Source organism: Vanessa tameamea, chromosome 31, assembly GCF_037043105.1.
Source record: "Vanessa tameamea isolate UH-Manoa-2023 chromosome 31, ilVanTame1 primary haplotype, whole genome shotgun sequence".
NCBI lineage: Eukaryota > Metazoa > Arthropoda > Insecta > Lepidoptera > Nymphalidae > Vanessa > Vanessa tameamea.
Genome location: NC_087339.1, coordinates 4352484 through 4374581, shown reverse-complemented (window position 1 = coordinate 4374581; position 22098 = coordinate 4352484). Strand labels below are relative to the sequence as shown.

General features: G+C 37.9%; 1 protein-coding gene across 3 annotated transcripts in view; it reads left to right on the top strand.

Moving 5' to 3' along the window:
• The window catches only part of LOC113393735 (lysosomal alpha-mannosidase-like), a 32019-nt gene that overhangs the window by 5049 nt on the left and 4872 nt on the right, over nucleotides 1–22098 (top strand). Inside the window, exons 2-12 of one of the 3 annotated variants that reach the window (XM_064220128.1) lie at nucleotides 2740–2836; nucleotides 7008–7110; nucleotides 9563–9644; nucleotides 10264–10449; nucleotides 11524–11729; nucleotides 11825–11961; nucleotides 14836–14969; nucleotides 18822–18914; nucleotides 19441–19570; nucleotides 20129–20207; nucleotides 20890–21010. In XM_064220128.1, coding sequence (XP_064076198.1) covers nucleotides 2740–2836; nucleotides 7008–7110; nucleotides 9563–9644; nucleotides 10264–10449; nucleotides 11524–11729; nucleotides 11825–11961; nucleotides 14836–14969; nucleotides 18822–18914; nucleotides 19441–19570; nucleotides 20129–20207; nucleotides 20890–21010 — 1368 coding nt within the window. Of the gene's footprint in view, nucleotides 1–2739; nucleotides 2837–7007; nucleotides 7111–9562; nucleotides 9645–10263; nucleotides 10450–11523; nucleotides 11730–11824; nucleotides 11962–13515; nucleotides 13650–14835; nucleotides 14970–17329; nucleotides 17464–18821; nucleotides 18915–19440; nucleotides 19571–20128; nucleotides 20208–20889; nucleotides 21011–22098 lie in introns of all 3 variants that reach the window. The other 2 variants (XM_064220126.1, XM_064220127.1) reach the window with 2 other exon arrangements.

Genomic DNA, 22098 nt, shown 5'->3' with positions numbered 1-22098 from the left:
CCGCCCATAGACGAAGGCGCTGTAAGAAATATTAACCATTCCTTACATCACCAATGCGCCACCAACCTTGGGAACTAAGATGTTATGTCCCTTGTGCCTGTAGTTACACTGGCTCACTCACCCTTCAAACCGGAACACAACAATACTGAGTACTGCTGCTTGGCTGTAGTATATTTGATGAATAGGTGGTACCCATCCAGACGGGCATAAAGCCCTACCACCAAGTAAAACTTCTTTAAAACGTTAAATCAAAGTGTCAGAAAGAAAAAGGGACAGTGAGACAAAACACTCGTTAAAGATTATATCTAAGGATGCAATGGACTATTCGACAATGCGAAAAATAAAGTGTCAATTATTGTAATCAGTATATATTATGAGTTTAAAAATGGTTATTTACTAACGAAAGTTGAAAATAATAATTAATTTATTCGAAAATCCATAAATAAAAATGCATTTTTTTTAAACGTTTGTCACGTGACACAAAACGCTCCCGATTGGTCGGGTATATGATGACGTCACTTGCTTATTAACCTCGTTTGCCTACTATATGTGGATTACATGTGCCACAGATTACAATACAGGCAAGCGACGTCACCGACCCCATTGCAGCGCCATATTGTCAAAGTAGCGTTTTCGCGCGCTATTTAAATATGGAATTTTTAATTTGATATTTTTCAGCAAATATGTACTAGAATTAAAAAAAGACAACTCTTACCGGGTTCCTTAACCTCTACTAAATAGCATAAAATTCATTTTAAAAACCAGTCCAATAGCATATTGTCTATCGAAAAGTAAGATAATCGTTTGATTTTAAATTGATTTTTAATTGTAAATAAATCAATTAGTAGTTTATATAAATAAAAGTATTTATTTATCACTTAAAGTATAACTAACTAAGACATTAGTTTAATGTTATTGACCTTGATTTGTTGACTTATGATAAGCTTAAAGTTACGACTTGTGACGAGCGTACGCTCGGTTGGGAAGTTGTTTTATTTATTATGATATAAGCAGATCGACGAGAGAATAGGTCTCCTGCTGGTAAGTAGACATAGACAATGGCGCTGTAAGAAATATTAATAATTCCTTACATCGGCAATGCAACACCCACCTCGGTAACGAAAATGTTACGTCGTGCCTGTAGTGCAGTAATCTGTACTGGCTCTTACCCTTAAAACCGGACACAAGACAACAGTGAATACTGCTGTTTGGCGGTAAATTTTATGATGAGTGGGTGGTACCTCAACCACCAAGTAATTACGAAGCCAGTATTCGCACCGTGATCGAAATTTGTGATTATAATGTAATTGAGAGTTTTAAGGATACAATCATTTGTCGGTCATTTTCAACAACAAATTTCGGTGATATTTTGCACATTTTTGGAACGAAGTCCTTTTACGCGGCTCACAATAGAGCTAATATTTTGATATTTATAGTATTACTACCTATCCGCCCCATCTTCACCCCCTACAATAAGGGTTTGTATAAAATTGTTATATTGAAGAACCAACATTGAACACTCAGCTCACTCGATCCTAAGGATGCTGCACGTGACTATTGTTTGATAATAAAACTAACAGGTGCCACTGATGACCAGGTTTATTTGAATTAGCATTGCATATCGATAGACTATCGATATGCAATGACGACCTCCTTGGTCGAATAGCGTGTACGCCGGTTTTCATGGGTACGCCACTCCGAGGTCCCGGGTTCGATTCCCGGCCGAGTCGATGTAGAAAAAGTTCATTAGTTTCTATGTTGTCTTGAGTCTGGTTGTTTGTGGTGCCGTCGTCACTTCTGATCTTCCATAACACAAGTGCTTTAGCTACTTACATTGGGATCAGAGTAATGTATGTGATGTTGTCCAAAATTTATTTAAATTTATTTATTTATCGTTAGTTTTATCACGACACTATCGATAGTATCGATAGCTCCTCATGAGCAATACTATCGATAGTATCGTAACACCATTACTTATAACCTAAACTATCGATAGTCCTAAATTATCGATACTATCGATATCCTGAAGAATTTTCGAGGTCAACTATCGATAGTCAAACTGTCGATAGTTGACCTCGAAAATATTTTCGTAGTGCTATATAAAGCAGTTAGCGAATCTTGCCATCGCGATGTAGAAATGTCTACGGTTTGACATAACGCCATCTAGTATTCCAAAGTTGAAATATATAAATTAATTAATTCGATTCAAGAGGAAGGTTTACATGTATAATGTAATATTACTACTGCTAACTACTGAGTTTCTCGCCGGTTCTTCTCGGTAGAATCTACATTCCGAACCGGTGGTAGCTTTACTTTAAATAGTTTGTTAAATGAAGATTCAAAAGTGCTTGTAAAAGCCTACTTGAATAAAGTATATTTTGATTTGTTTCGTTGCGGAATTTAAAAGATCCAAGCGTAAAGACGGTGAGCGACTGTGTTGCATACTATGTAGAAGACAGGCATACGTACATACGGACGAGCAAATTTATGGGTTCCTTACTAGATAATTTCTTAAATAATATTTTAGATGTATCTTATCCGAATATAAATAGATAGTAAATAATTTTTTTTTATCTAATCAAACTGAAGTGTAATATTATTTCGTGTGCAACGATAATTTTGCACACGAAATATAGCACACAATATGTTGATATGTTATTAACCCCCCTAGTCGTAGATATATAAATAAAACTAGTAACATTTTTTTTTTTATTCAAAACTAATGTTTTTATTTCACAGGAATATGTCAGTCACGTTGCTGCTTCTCTGCGTGGTCGGTTTGTCGTCTTCAATACCCTTAAACGACGTCAGCTCTCGTGAAGAATGTGGATACGAGGTGAGATTGATCTTTTTTGGTTTTTTGTCGTCGTGAGAAAGCGTGGATCTTAACCGATGATTGCGGGTACCAAGCACCACTGAATTTTCATGTGCTTATTTTGTGTTTATAATTCATCTCGTGCTCGGCGGTGAAGGGAAACATCGTGAGGAAACTTGCATGTGTCTAATTTCAACGAAATTCTGCCACATGCGTATTCTACAACTCGCATTGGAGCAGCGTTGTGGAATATGCTCCAAACCTTCTCCTCAAAGGGAGAGGAGGCTTTAGTCCAGCAGTGGGAAATTTACAGGCTGCTAATGTAATTTAATAAAAATTAAAAGCATAAGTTTGAAATGAAGATTCAACAGCAGAACCGAAACTAAGAACTTAGTCATACAACAATTAAAAAACGTAACAAGTTATTCTGTATAAAATGTACCTTACAACCTTCTTCGAATTTCAAGTTTGGTTCATCGATGACTTCAATCGAAGTATTGTTTTTCTATATATTTATTTACATATAGCTATATGTCATACAATATGACAGGCTGTTGATGTAATGTAATATTGAGAAGTCGTGCAAAGGTTTAATTTATCCATATGTTTAGTAAAATGAACAAAACCAAGTCTTAATGCGTATAGTACTACCGGATCTAACTCTGGCCAAGAACAATAAACGCCCTAAGTGCAAGATAAAACCACAATACCCATAAAATATAAATGATATTAAAATATCTTCACTTTCTGAAACGTTGGTCAAACTCGATAGTTTGACTACCGATAGTTGACATCGAAAACTATTTAGGATATCGACAGTACTATCGATAGTATCGTTTTGATCAACACTAGCGATACTATCGATAGTATTGCTCATGGGGATCTATCGATACTATCGATAAAACCTTAACTATCGATAGTCTATCGATAGATATGTAACACTAATGTCCATGGCATAATAATATGTATTTCTCTAAGAAATATTTAGAGATTCTTAGGGGCAAGAAATATTGAAGACTTCTTTATGGAATACATTTTTTTTTATGAGACAACACCTGTACGAAAAATTGAGAGGCATCTTGGGACTCCCGATTGGAACGTAGTCGACGAACTATTAAAACTATTAAAAGATCTCCCGCTTCTGAAACGTCAAAATCGGATTAAGTAAATTGACATTAATCTCAACAGCCATTGGTTGGTTGAAATTGAAGATGCATTAGGGGACCAATAAGCGCCCAAATATAGTAACTCTAAGTTATCATCAGTATCAGTTCTAACCACTGGGCCGAGATGGCCCAGTGGTTAGAACGCGTGCATCTTAACCGATGATTTCGGGTTCAAACCCAGGCAGGCACCACTGAATTTTCATGTGCTTAATTTGTGTTTATAATTCATCTCGTGCTCGGCGGTGAAGGAAAACATCGTGAGGAAACCTGCATGTGTCTAATTTCAACGAAATTCTGCCACATGTGTATTCCACCAACCCGCATTGGAGCAGCGTGGTGGAATATGCTCCATACCTTCTCATCAACGGGAGAGGAGGCCTTAGCCCAGCAGTGGGAAATTTACAGGCTGATTATGTTATGTAAGTTATCATCTTAGCAGTTCAGTGTACCATATCTGGTAAACACCGAGCCGTTAAGAGTTCGTTAAACGTATTCGGAACAGGACCAGTGTAACGATATGAACTCTTGGGTCAGGAAATAGTTAAATTATCTCTATTTATACTAATATTATAACGCGAAAGTAACTCTGTCTGTCTGTTGCTCTTTCACGGCAAAAACACTGAACCGAATTTGATGAAAATGAAGGAAAACAAGGAACGATATTGACTACTTTTTTATACCTTAGGCATCCTACGAACTTAGCCGTTTTTAGAATTCTATACCGCTAAAGGGAAAAAAAAAACTTATAAAACCCTTCTTTCTCCGTCCGTCTGTCGAGACCCTTTTTCTCAGGAACGCGTGGAGGCAAAAAATTGGAATTATTACCTTATAGTGACCTATAACCTCTAAGGGTACATAATCAAAGGATGATGACCTTTAAGGTCTTATGTCTATCGCAAAGAGAATCAAAAACAATAGGGTACTTCCGGTCACCTAGAATCTTCCTTATAGCACAATGAGAGCAGAAAATCTAAATTTTGTGTTACATCAGTGTCTGTTGTTCTGTCTGGTTGTGCACAAAGTGCGCCAGTCCGAACCAGACCTGATCTTACAAGCTTTTGAAATCTGGCAACTCAATTTAGAAGCAGATATCTTTAACTGATTCAGCTTAAATTTTGTATAGACGTTCAGTTTGAATAACTATGCATGGTTTACTGTGACGTCATTCTAAATCCAACATGGCGGCATACGCAAGATGGCGGACCAATTATTTTAAATACTCACCAACAATATGGGTATCAAATAAAAGGGCTAAGAATAACTCGAAAAAAAAAAGTGAAGTAACAATTCATTCGATATGGCGGACTTATAAATCTTGAAAATCAATTTAGGAGTAGATATCTTTAACCGAATGAGCTGAAATTTTGTACATACGTTCAGTATGGATGACAATGCATGATAAACTGTGTGACGTCATTCTAAATCCAACATGGCGGCATACCCAAGATGGCGGATTATTTCCCAAATGAACTCGTTTGAACTCAGGATTTACAGTATGTAGTCTTGATTCAGTTCAAAGTTCATGTATTATCAGTAGAAGTAATATTTACTGTGATAAATAAGTAAATATATAATTATATGCTTTTGATAAATAAGAACGTGACCGTCACGGCACGACCGGTAGGAGAAACATCAAAACGTACGATAATGAAATAAATTTATTATTAAAAGTAGACAAGCCGTAGCGTATCAGTAAGCTGAAGGCAGTGGGCCGGCCATATTTGTCGTAGAACCGATAACCGTTGGTGAAAACGTGTTGTAGAGCGGAGACCGCGTCTCGGCAAACGTAGTGTAGGACGTCCTCGGGCACGGTGGAGTGACGATTTGCGCAAGACGGCCGGCAGGAGCTGGATGCGAGGTGCCGAAGAAAGACCACAGTGGCGTGCATTTGGAGAGGCCTTTGTCCAGCAGTGGACGAATATGGGCTGATGAAAGTAAAAAATAAGCGATTGAAAGATAATACTCCAAACTGCACAATACTTCTTTAGGACTGTGTACTATCTCAATAAATCACATGAACTAAAATCGAATCTTTTTTTCATTTTGTTTAGTTTAGATTTATTAAATAGTTTTCGATAAATTATTTTATTTCATTGTTTTGTAATTATTAGTTTTAGTTTTTTCTTTTTCTTTTATTTTTATTTCTTAAGTTTTGTTTTAGAGTTCAATACTTTATAAGTGCATGTTGTGTTCTCCTATAATTGGAGGTACATTTAATATTTTATTGTCTAAACTTGTATTTTTTGTATTACATATGTACCTGTGTTGGAGTTCCATATTAAATAAATAAAATAAAATAAAAAAATAAAATCGCTACCGTTACAAAAACCGGAATCTTTCAAGCGAGAATGACATTTTTTTTTTTTAAAGATTTTAAAACGTTTCGTTTGACGTTAGGGTTGATGACCGAGAAAGATAATGACACTGACTATATAATAAATCATAGCTAACGCGATCCGCGTCGGTGCAATCACTACATAGTATAAAACAAAGTCGCTTCCCGCTGTCTGTCTGTCACTGTGTATGCTTAGATCTTTAAAACTACGCAACGGATTTTGATGCGGTTTTTAATAGATAGACTGATTCAAGAGGAAGGTTTATATGTTTATAGTATAGTAGAGAAATATTGATACTTTTAGAGGTTTATAGTGTGTTGTCGTAAATAAACATATTTTTTTACGCATACGATGCAAACGCTCACTGAATCCTACGAGATCAGTATAATGTACTATAGTATTTTACAACTCGAAAAGGTCAACAAAAAAAGTCTATCTCTTAAAGATATAAAAATCAATTTTCTATCAATTAGTCTTTACGAGAAATAATGGCTTATTTACGAATCGATTTTAAGCAATACAGTATTAATCCTTATCCAATTAAGTACCTTAAATACATTGTACATTTTATATAGATCAATATGGCCCTTACAGCGTGTAATTTGAATGAATATTTTCGAAGATATTACAGATTTAAAATGCAGGGACACGGTTAATAGTTAACTCGTGTTAACAATATTATATTTTTAGAGTTGCACGAAAGTGAATCAAGATGAACTTAACGTCCACATCGTCCCCCACACGCACGACGACGTCGGCTGGCTGAAGACAGTGGACCAGTATTACTACGGAAGTAAGTTATTCATTCATTCATTCAATTAATCAATCATTCATTCATTCAATCAATCGTTCATTCAATCATTCATTCATTCAATCATTCATTCATTCAATCATCCATTCATTCAATCATGCTTTCATTCATTCATTCATTCATTCATTCAATCATTCATTCAATAAATCTATCAATTAATCATTCATTCATTCTTTCAATCATTCATTCATTCAATCAATCAATCATTCATTCATTCATTGACAACTTGATTAAAAATAAAAACAAAAACGGAAAGTATTAAAAGCACGTAAAACAGTTACAGTTTAATAATATGACGTAAACTAAATTTGAATTCGTCTATTTTTCAAAATTCTTTACAATGTATTTTAGTTTCAATTTATCGCTTAAACATCTACCACTAAAAACTAAAAACAATATTTTCTGCTTCGTTGACATTTCTCACGCTTTACAGAGAAATAATAAATAAATAAGTATTGGACAACATCACATACATTACTCTGATCCCGATGTGAGTAGCTAAAGCACTTGTGTTATGGAAGATCAGAAGTAACGACGGCACCACAAACACCCAGACCCGAGACAACATAGAAAACTGATGATTTGTTTTTTTTTTTATAATTCTTAAACGCTTGTGTTTTTAATTTATGGATTAGCAAATTAACTGTCTTAAGTATGTGAGCTGTGAGCTTTGTGCAGTTCTGGTTAGGTACCACCCACTCATATATAGTACCGCCGAATAACAATTCTTAGTATTATTGTGTTTCGTTTTGAATTGTAAGTGAGCCGGTGTAAATACAGACACATAACCTCTCAGTTACCAAAGTCGGTGGCGCATTGGAAATACGAGAAAAGTTATTTTTAACGGTGCCAATGTACGTTAGCCGTGGTGAACACTTACCATCAGGAGTTTTTACTAAATGCATATGTATGTATATACGGTACATATACCAACATAACATTTTTTTATATATTTTGTCTGTCTGTGTGTCTGTCTGTTTGTTCCGGCTAATCTCTGCAACGGCTGCACCGATTTTGACGGGACTTTCACTGGTATATAGCCGATGTAATAAGGAGTAACTTAGGCTACAACAATAATTATTTTGTTAAATTCAAAGTCGCGGGCACATCTTGTTCATCGAATATAACGTAAGCAATTTTTTTTCTCTATTTCGAAGAGAATTAAACTGAATAATTAGTCACGGCTCAACAGCGTTAGATCTTAACCTAATGTGATTAAAAAATAATAAAACTAATTGCATATTAATTGATGTATAAATTAATTGCTACAGTCAAAGCGTGGTTATATTTATCGGTAACTTAATAGTGTTGTTATTTATAAGTACAGATAAAAATGTCGGTCAACACTTGTCTTCGTTTAACTACAAAATAACAGATAAAAAATGTACACGTTGTTATATTAATGAACCATAGTTTCTGCGCGTGGCTTTGTCCGGAGTCGTTAGGTTTAAAAAGCACCCTTTGTGCCAAATCCGTCCTGTTGTGATCGAGTCCAAACAACCATCCAAACTATCGCGTTGTATAAAAAAAATATAATAAATTTTTAGCAACCAGAAGCGAGGTGACACAAAAGATAAACTTGCCATAGCCTCACTTCATTTTAATTGTCATGACATTATCAATCAGTATAACAATAACGAATAAATGGTACACAATGATAAAAAAAGAGCCGAGACGGCCCAGTGGTTAGAACGCGTGCATCTTAACCGATGATTTCGGGTTCAAACCCAGGCAGGCACCACTGAATATTCATGTGCTTAATTTGTTTATAATTCATCTCGTGCTCGGCGGTGAAGGAAAACATCGTGAGGAAACCTGCATGTGTCTAATTTCAACGAAATTCTGCCACACGTGTATACCACCAACCCGCAATGGAGCAGCGTGGCAGAATATGCTCCATACCTTCTCCTCAACGGGAGAGGAGGCCTTAGCCCAGCTGTGGGAAATTTACAGGCTGATAATGTTTATATATTATGATAAAATTAAACACAAAGCACTACCTATATATTTTTTTTAGTGGACTACCCTACATTTACATCGAAAAATATCCTCGTATTGTTAGCGCTGTATCGATATTATTGGGTTATTTTAATATTGCTCCTATTGTGTGTATACGACTTAATTTTTATACTAATTGTTTTGTAATTTTCTATGTAAGTGATTTAAACGTAAATCTTTTGAGGGAATAAATGTCTCTAACCGTAAACAATGTAACAAAACGAAATGGCTCACGGAATGGTTCGGTCAGAGCGATGTCGGGTGAAGAAAGGGCCCATCATCGCTAGGCACCGTCCTGAATGTCTGCTTCGTGTTGAATGTTAACAAAACGAGGGTAAATCTAATAATATATTAGGAAATACGATGCCACGTATGTAGACACGCGCTTATTCGCTTTGGGGGATTGAACAAGAGTTTCAATGTTCTTTTCTTTTAGGTCGCAACAATATTCAAAAGGCTGGAGTGCAGTACATCTTAGACTCTGTCATTAAAGAGCTATGGCAGGATCCCAAGAGAAGGTAACACGAATATAATAACAGTTATGTTGCCATGTACAAATATTGATTTTAATTTTTGATCTTTGCACACTGATATTCCACTATTTATAAACGTAAGAAATAGTATATGAACTAAGATGGACCCCTGTGGGACTCCTAACGTTTTGTGATCGATATTAATGTTGAATTATGATATTAACAGTTATTTACTTAAATTTTAATAACTTATTATACGAGTATACTATCGAAGTATATTTTTGTGTCTGTTAGTATAGCTTTGATTATTTTAACATGTAACTGAATAAACACAAAATTCAATTATAATTTTCGCGTGGCAATCTATTTGTTCAAAGAACACAAACTAATTACTTTGTTAAATATATAGGTTTAAAGATCAGAATATACTTTATTCAAGTAGGCTTATATGGGCACTTTTGAAAGGTAATTTTTCGAGACCAAACTCAATGTTAAGCATCGGAATGTAGATTCTACTGATAAGAACCGGCAAGTAAATCAGCAGCTATTCTGTTAGGTGTAAACAAACATGTACATGTTATAATCATATTCAATTATTTTTTTATATATATATTATGTATATTGTTATACAATAATAATTGATTATATAAACTTCAATATTTAGATTCATCTACGTAGAGACGGCATTCTTCTGGATGTGGTGGGTACGCCAAAGTGACGATGTACGACACAAAGTCCACACTCTGGTACGACAAGGTCGCCTGCAGTTTGTGGGGGGGGCGTGGAGTATGAATGATGAAGCGGCATCTCACTACCAAAGTACTATTGATCAATTTACTTGGGGTTTGAAGTAAGTATTGTTTATCTGTCTAGTTCTTATTTATTGAATATTAGAATTTTTAAAGCCTTAAGAAAAACTTGGACTCAATTTTTTTCTATCTGTGTCTATAACTTGTTCAATGAGACCATGTCGATGAGCTCAAATACGATACTGGTGATGCGATGACGCTGCAGCATCAGGCCTGGTAACATGACTATGAATTATGAATGATCAGACCAGTAGCTCACGTCTCTCCAACAGCTAAAGCCACGTCCTGATGATCTTCAATTTCGGATCAGAATTTATATTCATGTCCAAGAATGTATCGAGTCAAATGTGTCACGGGATACCGGGTTGGAATGAAGTCGCTCTCACTTGATATTATGTATTAAATACGGACATAATGACGGACGTACGAATCAAACTTGCGAGGGGTGAGTTTGGTTACGTAAAGGCAGTTCTTTGGAATGAAGTTCGTGTACGCTTACAGTAGAGTGAACTGTGAGAAATGGTTACGCGACCAGACGACCTATATCTTTCTTTCTCTATGGCTCTGTCTCTTTCTATCGTATACGGTTTTATATAGATTTTTTTTTTTTTAATTTTTTTGTTTTAATTTAAACGGAATTTTTAATTTATTCATTCAGTGTCAGTCGATTATTATTTATTATTACACAGCGAGAACAACTTCGTATTTTATTTTACCGGGTGTCCTAGAAGAGTATTATCAGTTGAGATGTACACAGGGCCGGACCGTAAGTTTAGGGGGCCCTGGGCTAACACTACTTAGGGGGCCAACTAAGACATATCTGAACGTAGATTTGAATTAAATTAATTGAATGGGTTTGATTAATTGCAGGACTCGCAGGGCTGCGAACCATACGATCAGTTTAATTTAATAAAGTTATGGATTCTTTCTCATTATCATCTGTTTTTGACTTTGACTTGACTTATCTGGGGGCCCCTTGAGTCCACGGGGCCCTGGGCTGAAGGCCAGAAAGCCATGCGGTAGATCCGGCCCTGGATGTGCAGGCTCTTATTTTAGTTATATTAAATTTGTTTAAAATTAAAATATTCGTACATTCACACCGTTGAATGTTTTAGAAAGCTGAATGAAACCTTCGGTCCTTGTGCGATGCCACGCGTGGGATGGCAGATAGATCCATTCGGTCATTCCCGTGAATTCGCATCCTTGCTGGCAGCGATGGGATATGACGGTCTATTTCTAGGTAGGATAGACTACCAGGATAAAAGAGCGAGGCTGAAGCAAAAACGTATGGAAATGCTGTGGAGGGGGGATGATGATTTAGGTGAGTTTAAGGATGTTTGATTCGTTGCGTGTTAGATTTGAATGTTTTCTAAATGCATATGTATGGGCTACACTGTATTTTTGTTAATTTTTCAGGTAAATCCTCAGACATTTTCACGGGTGCACTTTACAACACTTACTCCCCTCCACCGGGCTTCTGTTTCGACGTGCTCTGCGATGACGAACCGATTATTGACGATCCCAACTCGCCCATGTTCAACGTCGAAACGAGGGTATGAATCGATTATTACTAGACTACGATATTTTAATTCAATAAATTAACTTAAGTCTTGACGAGTAATGATCGCACGTGAAAAGTAAAGGGACCGCATCCCTGCCGCGTCAAACGTCAACGTTCAAAGGAGCATTTTGTAAATTAACATCTGTATTGAATATATGGCGGTATGTGTCGTGAGCACAACCTTGATCTGTGCAGTAGGCGCTGGTTGGTCTCTTTTGAGGAATGAAGGAGCCGGGGGCGCCCAGGCTGCACGCGATTGGTGCGTCAGTTCATGCTTGTCGTCTATTGGATCTCAGTTGTATATGGGCTGCCGTGATTGGACGGAATGTGTACGTACGCAAATCGGCCCCCACCGCTGCTTTCTGTTTGTCTGTCTGTTGTCTGTATGTCTTTTGCTCGTTCAGGACCAAACCATTGAACTGAGTTTGATCAATTTTGGTTCAGCGAGCTTAGATAAAAAGGGATCATAAGTTCAGAGTTTGGAGAGAGGATACAGAGGTAGGGGACGACCAAAGAAACGATGGATGGATTGTGTGAAAGACGATATGGTTAGAAATAATGTTACTCGTGAGATGACGTCAGACAGAGAAGTATGGAAGAAGGCAAGCTGCGCCGACCCCAAATAAATTTGGGATAAGGGCAGGAAGATGAAAAAGTTCCGAATCCGACAGTGCTATGATCTGATCGATGGGGTGCCGGTACGAGTCATATGCGATTTTTATTTGTCTACACCAACTTGCCTCGTGTATATTAAGCCTTATTGTTTTGTTCTAATAGACAAAGTTATTAACAACGCCATCTATCGTCTCGGTCTTCAAGATTTATCGAGTTTCGTATTAAAATAAGCTGAAAGTCCCGTCACAGAGCCACGCCAAAATCGGTCCAGCCGTTCCAGAGATTAGCCGGAGCAAACAGAGAGACAGACAAAAATTGTAAATTTTAATAATAAAAACAGTTGTTCCAGCTTTTGCGTAGGTCGTGGGGTGGGGGGGGGGGTGATCATGTGACATTTCTTTCGCCGGACAGTATTTCCATAAATGTAATGTTGAAACCTGGTATATTGAGTTAGTTAGGTAGCGCACGCTGGCTGCCTTTGACAACTGCTGTGATGGCTGAAATCAGTCAAAATTATAGGAATGATTTTTCCCTTCAGATGAACTTGAAGCGTATCTGTAATGAGGGGGCTGCGATGGGGATTGTTGAACCTTTGAACTGTACCTTATAATTAATTAAACCATTTAATTAGAGATTTAAGATCGTGTCTCTGGTATTAACAGTAGCTTTAGTTTTCATTTATATAACGCCAAATCTTGGCTCTGTAAGAAATATTTACCATTCCTTTCAACGCAAATACGTCACCGATCTTGGTAACTGGGGTGTTATATCCCTTGTGCCTGTAGTTACACTGGCTTACTCACCCTTCAAACCGGAACACAACAATACTAAGTCTTGCAGGGTTTGCACAAGTCCTACCACCAATTATCTCGAGTTTAAGACTTGCGCACATTATTGAAATGGTTAAAAGAAATAGAAATGTTTTTTGAAGGTAGCAACATTTATCGAAATATGCAGAAATATGTCCAAAAGTTATGAAACCAATAATATACTGGTGACAATGGGCGAAGACTTTCAGTATCAGGACGCAGCGATGTGGTTCATCAATTTGGACAAACTTATCCAGTGAGTTACATGCAAGCGCATGTTAGTGCATGCTAGTTACATGCGCGTATTTTTGCACGGCTTTTGCATATAGAAGCATTTTGAGTACTAGTCTATTTATTATTGGCTGAATTTATCATAAATTTGTTGATACTTAAGGTGAACAGAGGAATATTTTCTGGAGGATTTTTTTTTTTATTATTATTTTAAACAATTATAAAATCGGCGTTTTTGGACACCATGCTGGTACGAAGTTGCGTTATCTTAAATAAAGAACAAGGAAATATTTTGCATGATTGTTGTTAAAAATCCCGTGTGATTTTTTTTAAAGAAAGTTGTTCTGTTCTTTTTTACGCTTTTTTCTTACGTAACGATCTCTGCCAGTTGCACGTACAGCGCACGGTTAAGTTTTTCTATTCCCTGTATCAAAAATTATAATATATGTTTTTTTCGTATGTTTCCAACTGGGGCCCTCGGTGACGTACAGCTCGAAACATAAAAAAAATACAGTTTAAGATTTTCGATGTCCCTTGATAGTGGGGGTCTTAAGCCCTGGGGGTCATATGTACTCTTTTGAGTGCACTTTACCGTCTCGATGTTATGGCCACATAGTATAGCAAAAGTGTGGTGACGGTCCAAGTCTTACACTTGTCGATCTGGCTAACATTTGCCAGTGGAAATGTTAAACAACTTAGATAGCATAGATGAGTATTCGTTCAAATGTATCTCATTAAATAAATTATCCTGACTGATTATCAACGCACAACCAAAACACTCGAAAGAAAATTGATAGATTGGTACTCATCTAAAGCCAAGCAGTAATACTTAGAAGGATCGGCGTTTGGACGCGCGCGATAGAGCGACGGCCCAGGGAGCCAAATTTATGACGACGTGTAGGTATGGAGACTTCTGCTTCCCATGCATATCATCAATTTTATGGTCTGTGCTCTGATCACACTGCACTTAGCCTTACTACGAAAAAAAAGTTCGTCCATGGTTTTTACCAAAAATCGTCCCGGGACCAGTCGGGCCCTTGTGGCCCAGTCCGATGTATTGTTGTGTTCCAGCTTCAAAGGCGAGTCAGCTAGCGTATCTACATGCACAAGGGACATAACATCTCATTTCCTAAGTTGGCACATAGGTCATAAAAATGATGTAACCTACGATAAACTTATCGAGAACTAATTAAAATTAAATCTCATACCAGGTGACGTCATTTATTCGAAAAGTTCTTCAAATGTCAACAGCATATAAAACAAGTAATATCCTAGTTACGATGGGCGATGATTTCCAATACCAGCAAGCAGGCATGTGGTATACGAATCTAGACAAATTAATAAAGTAAGTCCACCAAATTGTTGTCCAGTGGTGATACCCAGACAAGCACCACTGAATTTTCATGTGATGAATTTGTGCTTATAATTCATCTCGTGCTCGGTGAAGGAAAACATCGTGAGGAAACTTGCATGTGTCTAATTTCAACGAAATTCTGCCATCCACCAATCTGCGTTGGAGCAGCGTGGTGGCATTTGCTCCGAACTTTCTCCTCAAAGGGAGAGGATGCCTTAGACCAGCAGTGGCAAATTAACAGGATGTTACTGTGTCCTGTTCAATCTGTACTATTATTATAAATGCGAGAGTAACTCTTCCACGGCCAAATGACTGAACCGAAGTTGATGAGATTTGGTATGAAGCAGATACCTCAAAACTTTTATATATAGGTCTGTCTGTCCTCAACGCGAGCAAAGCCGCAGACGACTAGCTAGTAGGCATGTGTCCGATATGTCGTAACTAATCCAAAATCGGATGTCGTCGGAATATCAGATGTCATTCAGTCAGTCGTCATTACAACGATAAAATTAAACTCATGAAATATTCGCTTATCTCGCTTTAACTTAACAGTAACCCGTCTGTGGGAAAGAGACGAAGCGAATGTTAAACCGATATCGATATCACATCCATTTTTACATTAGCAGCCTGTAAATTTCCCACTGCTGGGCTAAGGCCTCCTCTCCCTTCGAGGAGAAGGTTTTGGAGCATATTCCACCACGCTGCTCCAATGCGGGTTGGTGGAATACACATGTGGCAGAATTTCGTTGAAATTAGACACATGCAGGTTTCCTCACGATGTTTTCCTTCACCGCCGAGCACGAGATGAATTATAAACACAAATTAAGCACATGAAAATTCAGTGGTGCCTGCCTGGGTTTGAACCCGAAATCATCGGTTAAGATGCACGCGTTCTAACCACTGGGCCGTCTCGCCTCAATATCACATCCGTTTCGTCTCTTTCTCACATATCCATTACACAAACGATGTCTTAACCGATGATTGCGGGTTCAAGCCCAGACAAGCACCACTAAATTTTCATGTGCTTAATTTGTGTTTATAATTCATCTCGTGCTTGGTGAAGGAAAACATCGTGAGGAAACCTGCATGTGTATTTCAAATTCTGCCACATGTGTATTCCACCAATTCGCATTGGAGCAGTGTAGTTGAATATGCTCCAAACCTTCTCCTCAAAGGGAGAGGAGGCCTTAGCCCAGCAGTGGGAAATTTACAGGCTGCTAATGTAATGTAAAACGAAGTCACAAAATTCGGATATCGCCCAAGCAATTAGTAATTTAAACATATTTGTATGACTGAAGCATTTTATTTCATAGAATGCTTGTTCGTTGATTGAACTCGAAATGGCTTAGTCGGTGGAACACGTGAATCTTGATGAATTAATTCACATATGTTAAATTTGGTTTCATTATTTATACGGAGTTTGCACTAAGTAAACATTTTAGGGGGCATGAACACCTACCTACGTTGCAAGTATCTAACAAGTCGTATTGGAGCAGCGTGTTATAATTTCGAAAACTATTCCTTAAAAGGAGATGGGGTTTTATCCCAGTTCTTAGTGGGACCAGATAATGCGTGGTCGATAAACAACAACTGCTCTTCAATCCTCGTCTTGCCTGGCCTTTACAGTCAAAATCAAAAGATACTTTATTCAAGTAGGCTTTTACAAGAACTTTTCAATCTTCATTTTACGAACTATATTAAGTGAAGCTACCACCGGTTTGTAGATTCTACAAAGAAGAACCGGCAAGAAACTCAGTAGTCACTCTTTCAACATTTAAAATACAAATTTATGTTAGTTAAATACAGTTATATATTTTTTTATAATTTTATCTTGAATTGATTAATATGCCTTTTTTTATTAATGTATTTTTACAAATGATTCGAATTTCTGCGGAATTTTAAGAAAGATTTACTGTTTTTGCGGAGTCGGAAACTTGGCGTTCTAAACTTATCCTTGCGTCTCGTGTACATACAATGATTATCACTGATTCTGGACACAGTGGTTAAGATATTCATATAACTCGGCTATCCCAAAAGGATACGTCCATTCGCTCACGGAGCTAACAGAGATGCGTTTTTTATTTAACTTTAGTCCAAAAGTAATTGTAGGCTGTTTCCGACTGACCTTTGCCTGTCAAATAACCCCCCCTCCCAAGCTTAAACCATTACTCCAAAACGACAAATCATTGATTTCCATGCGACCTATTAGATGGCGTTGTTTTTCAATATATATATATATATATATATCAACACAATTATACTAATTATTGAATTTTCAAAAACTGATTTTCATTTTAAATTTCAGTCGAAAAAAATACTTCTAAATTGATTTATGTTTTTGAATTCAACAGATAGACTCGTTCATCAAGTACGTGTTAGAACAGAGAAATAACTTCAGGACAAATAACGTTATTATAACGATGGGGGGTGATTTTACCTACCAGGACGCGTTGATGTGGTACAAAAATCTAGACAAATTGATCGAGTGAGTCTTTTTTTATACTTTTCGCAAATTCCAAGGGAGCAAATACGATTGTGTACCAAAATAATTTGATTTGTATATTTTCCCGCCAATCGTTGAAAAAAAATATCGCCTTCGGATAGGCATATGTAACTCGTCAGTGCAGCCTAGACGGCCCAAATGAGAGTAAAAAGTTTCTAATATTAAATACAACGGTCTCATTGGTGTAGTGTGTTATCTTTTTCTGTCAATAATTCTCAGTAATGTGTTTGAAAGTCTTCAGTCTAGACTTAACTCTCAGTTCGTGTGTTCGTCCCGTCCCGTATGTTAGTTAAGCACACTCAAATAAGTCCCGCACAATTTAAGCTAGTCTCTCTTGAGAATATATGTATGTCTTGGTCAAAATTGGTCACAACCTTTAGTTTCTGAAACGTCCAATGTCAAACTAAGTAACTTGAATCTGAATTCTCCGCCGTCTTTACGCTTGGATCTTTTAAACTACGCAACGGACTTTAATACGGTTTTGGTCAATGGACAGAGCGATTCAAGTGGAAGGTTTACATGTATAATACGAGCATATTATATCAGAGATAAGCTGAGAATTTTTCTTTTTGTATCTTGTCCAATATAAAATTGGACCGGGAGGATAGCTAGTTATAATGAATGAAAAATACAGTATTTAATAAGTTACTTCAAGCTGATATTGCATGTAATTGCATTCGTAACATTAAAAATGCATGCGTTTTAATAATTAATGCATTTAATTTAATATATGATTCAAATATAACTCGTTTAGAATAGTTGGTTTACCGAATGATTTAAATAATTCAATATTTACCTAGTCCATTTATAATAGACATCGTCCACACTTGGTGAAACTCACTTTGAATATTATCGCTCGCGAATTCGCTTGCGTATGGCGTCAGGTTGAGGCATAAAAAGAAGCTTCCCTTCTTCGACTTCAAACTCATACATGCCCGTCTGGGTAGGTACCACCCTCTCATCAGATATTCTACAACCAAATAACAGTACTCTGTATTGTTGTGTTCCAGTTAGAAGGGTGAGTGAGCCAGTGTAATCACAGGCACAAGGGACATAACATCTTAGTTCCCAAGGTTGGTGGCGCATAGGTGATGTAAGAAATGGTTAATATTTCTTACAGAGCCCTTGTCTATGGGCGGTGGTGACCAGTTACCATCAGGTGGCCCATATGCTCGTCCGCCAACCAATGCCATAAAAAATAATAATCATTAAAGTCGAATTCGACAGAGTTACTAGCATTTGTAATATTAGTATAGGTAAATGCATCCTTTTTATTTTATGGATCGACAATTAATATTTAAAATAAGTTTAATAGATTAAAGAATTAATCAATATTTCAGGTACACGAATATGAAATCGGCAAAAGACGGTTTAAAAATTAAACTGTTTTATTCGACACCGGATTGCTATTTGAAAGCAGTTAAAGATTCCGAGTAAGTATCGGGGCACGGGGTACTGGGCTTCGGTAAGTATGGGGACCCCTCAAGGTTTAATATTTGGTCCATTTCTCTTCCTCGTTTATATGAATGACTCCTTTCAGAATGCGAATGACTTGTACTAGATATTATTGTTTACAGACGACTCCGATCAGTATCAGATGATTTCAATAAAACTCCCTATATAATAGTGCATTGGTTTATGGTTAACATAGTATAAAACGAGCCGAGATGGCCCAGTGGTTAGAACGCGTGCATCTTAACCGATGATTTCGGGTTCAAACCCAGGCAGGCACCACTGAATTTTCATGTGCTTAATTTGTGTTTATAATCCATCTCGTGCTCGATGAAGGAAAACATCGTGAGGAATGTGATGTGTCTAATTTCAACGAAATTCTGGCACATGTGTATTCCTAAGCCAAATTGGAGCGCATTGGAGCACCAAAAACTTTCTCCTCAAAGGGAGAGGAGGCCTTAGCCCAGCAGCGGGGAATTTAAAGGCTGCTAATGTGTGTGATTCCAGTCCGACTCTACCGACGAAGCAGGACGATTTCTTTCCCTACGCGAGTGACCCCACAGCGTACTGGACGGGCTACTTCACCTCCCGACCCACAACTAAGTTCTTCGAGCGACAGGGAAATGATTACCTTCAGGTAAGCTTGGGTTCTATCTCTGGTAATACTTATTACAATATCAAGATTTACGCGTTCTGAATATTTGATTACTAGAAATATATTTTTAGTTGATCTTTGCCGATTGAAAATAAATTAGCTAACCGTTTCGACTTTGTCTGGTTTGAAATAAGAATTTCATTTAGTTTTCGATCGCAGTGCCACCTACCGGGTCCATTTCAAATCTAACGAAATAATACATACGAAAAGTTTCACCAAAATCGGTCCGACCGTTTAAGTTCACACGTACAGGAGAATGCGAGTGGTTAGAACGCGGGCATCTTAACCGATGATTACGGGTTCGAACCCAGGCGAGCACCGCTGAATTTTCATGTGCTTAATTTGTATTTATTTTCGTGCTCGGTGAGGAAACTTGCATGTGTCTAATTTCAACGAAATTCTGCCACGTGTGTATACAATGCTCCTAACTTTCTCCTCAAGCAGGAGGCCTTAGCCCAGCAGTGGGAAATTTGCCGTTACTGTTGTACAGGAGATTAATTTTGAGTTGTGTTTTATGCAAATGTTTTTTTTTTTTTACAGATGTTAAAACAATTACAAGTGTTGGGGGGTTTGGAGGAACACAACAGCTTCGTGCTTAACGAGTTGAAGAGTTCCATGGGTGAGAATTATGTATACTAATATTATAGATGCGCAAATAACTCTGTCTGTTGTTCACGCCAAACCACTGAAACCGAATTTGATGAAATTCGGTTTGAAACTTGAAACCTAGATGTCCGAAAATCCAAAACAGCGCGATTTTTAAGATATTTTCTGCCTCGCACAACCACTCTGGAACCTTCGCCGGCGGTTTTCGGAACGATACGACTTGGGAACCTTTAAGAAAAGATCGTACTCTTTTCTTGAAGGCCGGCAACGCACCTGCAAGCCCCCCGGTGTTGCAGATGTCCATGGGCGGTGGTAGTCACTTTCCATCAGGTGAGCCTCCTGCACGTTTGCCACCTATAAGACTAAAAAAAGCTTAAACTTAGGGCTCTGTGCAAGCCCGTCTGGATAGGTACCACCCACTCATAAGATATTCTACAGCCAAATAACAGTACTCTGTATTGTTGTGTTCCGGTTAGAAGGGTGAGTGAGCCAGGGTAATCACAAGCACAAGGGACATAACATCTTAGTTCCCAAGGTCGGTCGCGCATAGGTGATGTAAGGAATGGTTAATATTTCTTACAGCGCCTTTGTCTATGGGCGGTGGTGACTTACCATCAGGTGGCCCATATGCTCGTCCGGCAACAAACGCCATAAAAAAAAACGACCCACACGTAAAACATGAGTTCATATTTCAGGAGTTATGCAACACCACGACGCGATAACGGGCACGGAGAAGCAGCACGTCGCTCACGACTACGAGAGGCTCTTGGACGCGGCCGTGGAGGACGCCCTCATCATAGCGAGACAGGCTTTCAAGTGAGTACATGCCTGAATCGCGCTAACGTTTCGTTTAACTTCCAGTATGTGTATAAAATACGACCATTCAACCATCATTAGGTTCTAGTCCGACACATAGACGTGCTAAGTTCTAGGTGCCCCCACGGATGCAATCAATCGGCGAATGCTACCCAATTAGGAACCACGTCTAACACACACCGACCCCGCCGGGGGGTCGAGGTCCCTCGTTCATTATTAACCGTCCGCGCCGTCCGCGCGTCTCAGAGCACACTGTCCTCCATCCAGACGTCGACGGCGTCCTAAGCCGAGGTCCGGCCTCACAGGAGGCGCCCTTAGGACGCGCGTACTCTGAGCCCTTCAGTGGGCTCTCAACATCCGGCTAAGTCTTCTGCGACTCGCCCACCCGCCCGGTGACGCTGTAGAGGCCACTCTGGCCAACGGCTACTGTCCATTCGAAAAAAAAACAAACCATTAGGTTTAGGTTTAAAGAACTTTGTTATCATCAAAGACATACAGTCACTTACAACTATTTCGATCGTATTTCGATCATCAAATCATTATCAAACACTAAATCCACGTTTTTTGTAACTTTAATATGATCTCGTATTCAGTAATATGCCTTATTTGTCAAGTTATAAATAACAGTGGAATCTTATTATAGATTCGAGCGACACGCATATTTCCAAGCAGCATCACAGGCTATGATATTATAACTAGGGGGCCATTCGTTTATTACGTAAGACGATTTAGGGGGCAGGGGGGTCGACCATGTTTTATGTTTTCTTACAAGGGGGTGGGAAGGAGTCTCGATAGTTCTTACGTAAGGTCAAAAAAATGCGCAAAGTTAAAATTATTTGAAAATGGTTCGATTGTCGAGGTTCGCTCGGATGCATATAGGTATAAAATGATATTTCCATTTCCACGGCAACGGGCGGGCCGAAAAATAAAGATTATTAGTACCTTTGAAATTACGAATAAATATTTCAAAAAGTTCTTCGAAACATAAACATGAAAATAAACCAAACATGTATTAATTTTTTCCTTTAGATTCTTACGTAGTAAATATTAAACAGCGGAGAGGTGGTCGGTCTATTCTTATAATAGGG